Source organism: Lupinus angustifolius, unplaced genomic scaffold, assembly GCF_001865875.1.
Source record: "Lupinus angustifolius cultivar Tanjil unplaced genomic scaffold, LupAngTanjil_v1.0 Scaffold_58_59, whole genome shotgun sequence".
Taxonomy (NCBI): domain Eukaryota; kingdom Viridiplantae; phylum Streptophyta; class Magnoliopsida; order Fabales; family Fabaceae; genus Lupinus; species Lupinus angustifolius.
The window spans coordinates 20,508-23,204 of NW_017722850.1; the positions used below are offsets into that span (position 1 = coordinate 20,508).

Here is a 2,697-nt window from a genome sequence, read left to right on the forward strand (position 1 = left end):
ATGGGTAAAATTCAAGTTGTTGTAAATAATTTTCATATATCACCATAAAAGTCTTAACTAAAAAGAAGATAACGAATTTGAATGTGTATAATCATACGACAAAAAAATACTGTCTCGTGCGAATGCATGAGTAACTTAAAAAATGGTTTAAGATGTTGTATATGATTATTTTAGCTTATTTTTTAAATAGAGACATATTATGTTCTTTGAAACGTTCAAAAACTAAACTACTTAACATCTGTATGTCCTATTCTCTATATCCGAAGATTATCTCATGTTTATATTTGATCTGATTTTTTCAGATAAGGAAGATAACACTTTTGAATAATTTATATCATATAGAGACTCTACACCAATCTCAAACTTTAGCCAAAATTATAATATCATGTATAATTAAATATTCGAACAAAATTATAATATCATGTATACTCAATACAAAAGAAAATATGTTATAATTCTATAAAATAAAATATATGAAAATAAAATATTTAATACTAAAAAATAATAATATGGGTCGAAAAGTATAAAGTGTCTAACAACATACTAGTTTAGGATAAAAACCAAATATGTAATTTACAATGATATAATTACATGTAGGCCCTTTGTTAATTTTTTTTATAGTAAAAAGGGATGAGTGAACTCTAACCCCAATATATCTATATATATTGGGGTTGTGATGAATGGTAGAGGTGGTAACATTTGTGCAAATAACAATGAAATTAGAAGTTATGATGATGATAATGTTAAATGTAAATATATTTATAATAATATGGATGATAAGACAATGTATGTAACAATGTCAATTTTAATGTGTACAAAAAAAAATGTCAATTTTAATGACAATTAAGGTTAAATAAGAAAGAAATACTTTTTTTATATTTTTTGTTATCCCATAATTGTTTTTGTAACAATTTGATGAACATAAGAAAATACAAATAAGATATGACAAGCATATTATATTTTGAGAATAAAATATTTATTCATATAATAAGATAAGTTATTTTTAATAGTAGAAGGGAATAATTTATCTTCTCATATGAAGAAACATTTTATTTTCTTATATTTTATCTATAACATTTCTATTCTCCTATTTCTCATACCCATGAATTATACTCAATATGATTGATAAGATATTGATTTAGTTGTATTAGACTTTGCTATATTTCCAAATGATCAAAAGGTTAAAAATGATCAATTTTTTGGAGTGATACATATTGAGACGCATAGTCATACTAATTCTTTACTTATAGGATGATAAAATGTGATATTAGAAAAAATAATAATTAATAAATAGCAAATGGAAAGAAGACAAAGGCATAAAGAGGCCTTGTACCCCTAGCTCAAAGGCGATTTTAGAGATCCAATAACAATTCCACGTAGAGCAGAACAGAACAGAAAACTTATTATACAAAACAAAATCAAAATACAAAATTAATGAACTAATTAAGGAATAAAATTAAACTCATAGCACTATCACTCATTCAATTTCACTCATTATCATGTTAATGGATTCCCATACTTTCTTCTTTTCTTTACCAATTTTCTAATCCTCTACCACGTGCAACAATTCCCTCCAGATTCTTCATTCATCACTTTCCTTTTTCCCTGTTCTCTATATATACAGAAGAACGAAATTAGGCGAAAATCGTTTTAGATTGAGTGAAAGCGACCACTTTCGGATACCCTTTTGATCCAATTGCAGGATAGAATAGAATGGTCCTTTGATTCTATTCTATTTCGATTGATTCAATTTCCACACATATAAACCTATTTGATTGTGTTGGTGGGTATCTTTATTGGAATAATTACTATGGAAAAGTACGAGGCTGTGAAGGATTTAGGAGCTGGGAATTTTGGGGTGGCAAGGCTTATGAGGCACAAGGAAACCAAGGAGCTTGTTGCCATGAAATACATCGAGCGTGGTCACAGAGTTTGTTCCTTTCTTCTGTTCAATTTTATGATTCATGATTTATCAAAATTGCTGTTTTTCTTTCTATTTGAATCTTGTGAGATTGGTGTTTTGATTTGTGAATTTGAACACAGGAAGGAAAGGGGGTTGAATTTTATCCATTTTCCTTAGATATTAGGGAATATAATATTCAACAAGAAAGTCTTTCAATTTTGGTTATTAAGTATATAAAGAGATGTATGTTACTCTGTTAGCGATTACAACTCAATAATTAGTGATTCTGAGTTAACAACCTCATGAATCGTGATTTGAACAATTGGAATCCCGTAGTTCTGATGTGAGACACAAGTCCCATGCCTCGGTGTTGGATCCTAACACCCCGCCATGCATACCCATGTTGGCAGGCTGTGCAGCCCTTTTACTGGTCTTGGGTGAACACTTCAATGCCGCCATCACCACCTGGTTTGTTTGTTTGCAGCTAAGAGAAATGGTGGAAAGATCTGATATCAATTGTTACAAATCTTGAGAGAACCACACCACAAAAGCTAGCCCTTGTTGATTGGAGAACCTTAAGCGGATCAAGTTCCTTTCCAACCTACTTTAATTGTGAGGCATTGATGCGGAGGCATTGATGCGGAAGAGGGGAAGTCAGTTTAGTTTAGGGTGCTACCTTCTCGCTATAAGCACGTTCGCGAGGCAAATTGATAACAGTTTGTGCTACTTCCCAATCAGGCTTAATGGTTAAGCTACGATGGTGTGTGGCTTTTGGGCTTTGTCCCATATAAACC

General features: G+C 30.7%; 1 protein-coding gene across 1 annotated transcript in view; it reads left to right on the forward strand.

Annotated features, from left to right (window-relative positions):
- Nucleotides 1-1,452: 1,452 nt before the first annotated feature.
- The window catches only part of LOC109339135 (serine/threonine-protein kinase SRK2A-like), a 4,020-nt gene continuing 2,775 nt past the window's right edge, over nt 1,453-2,697 (forward strand). Inside the window, exon 1 of the mRNA XM_019576532.1 lies at nt 1,453-1,930. Within this exon, the coding sequence (XP_019432077.1) occupies nt 1,811-1,930 (120 nt within the window). The 5' untranslated portion in view covers nt 1,453-1,810. The remainder of the gene's footprint in view (nt 1,931-2,697) is intronic.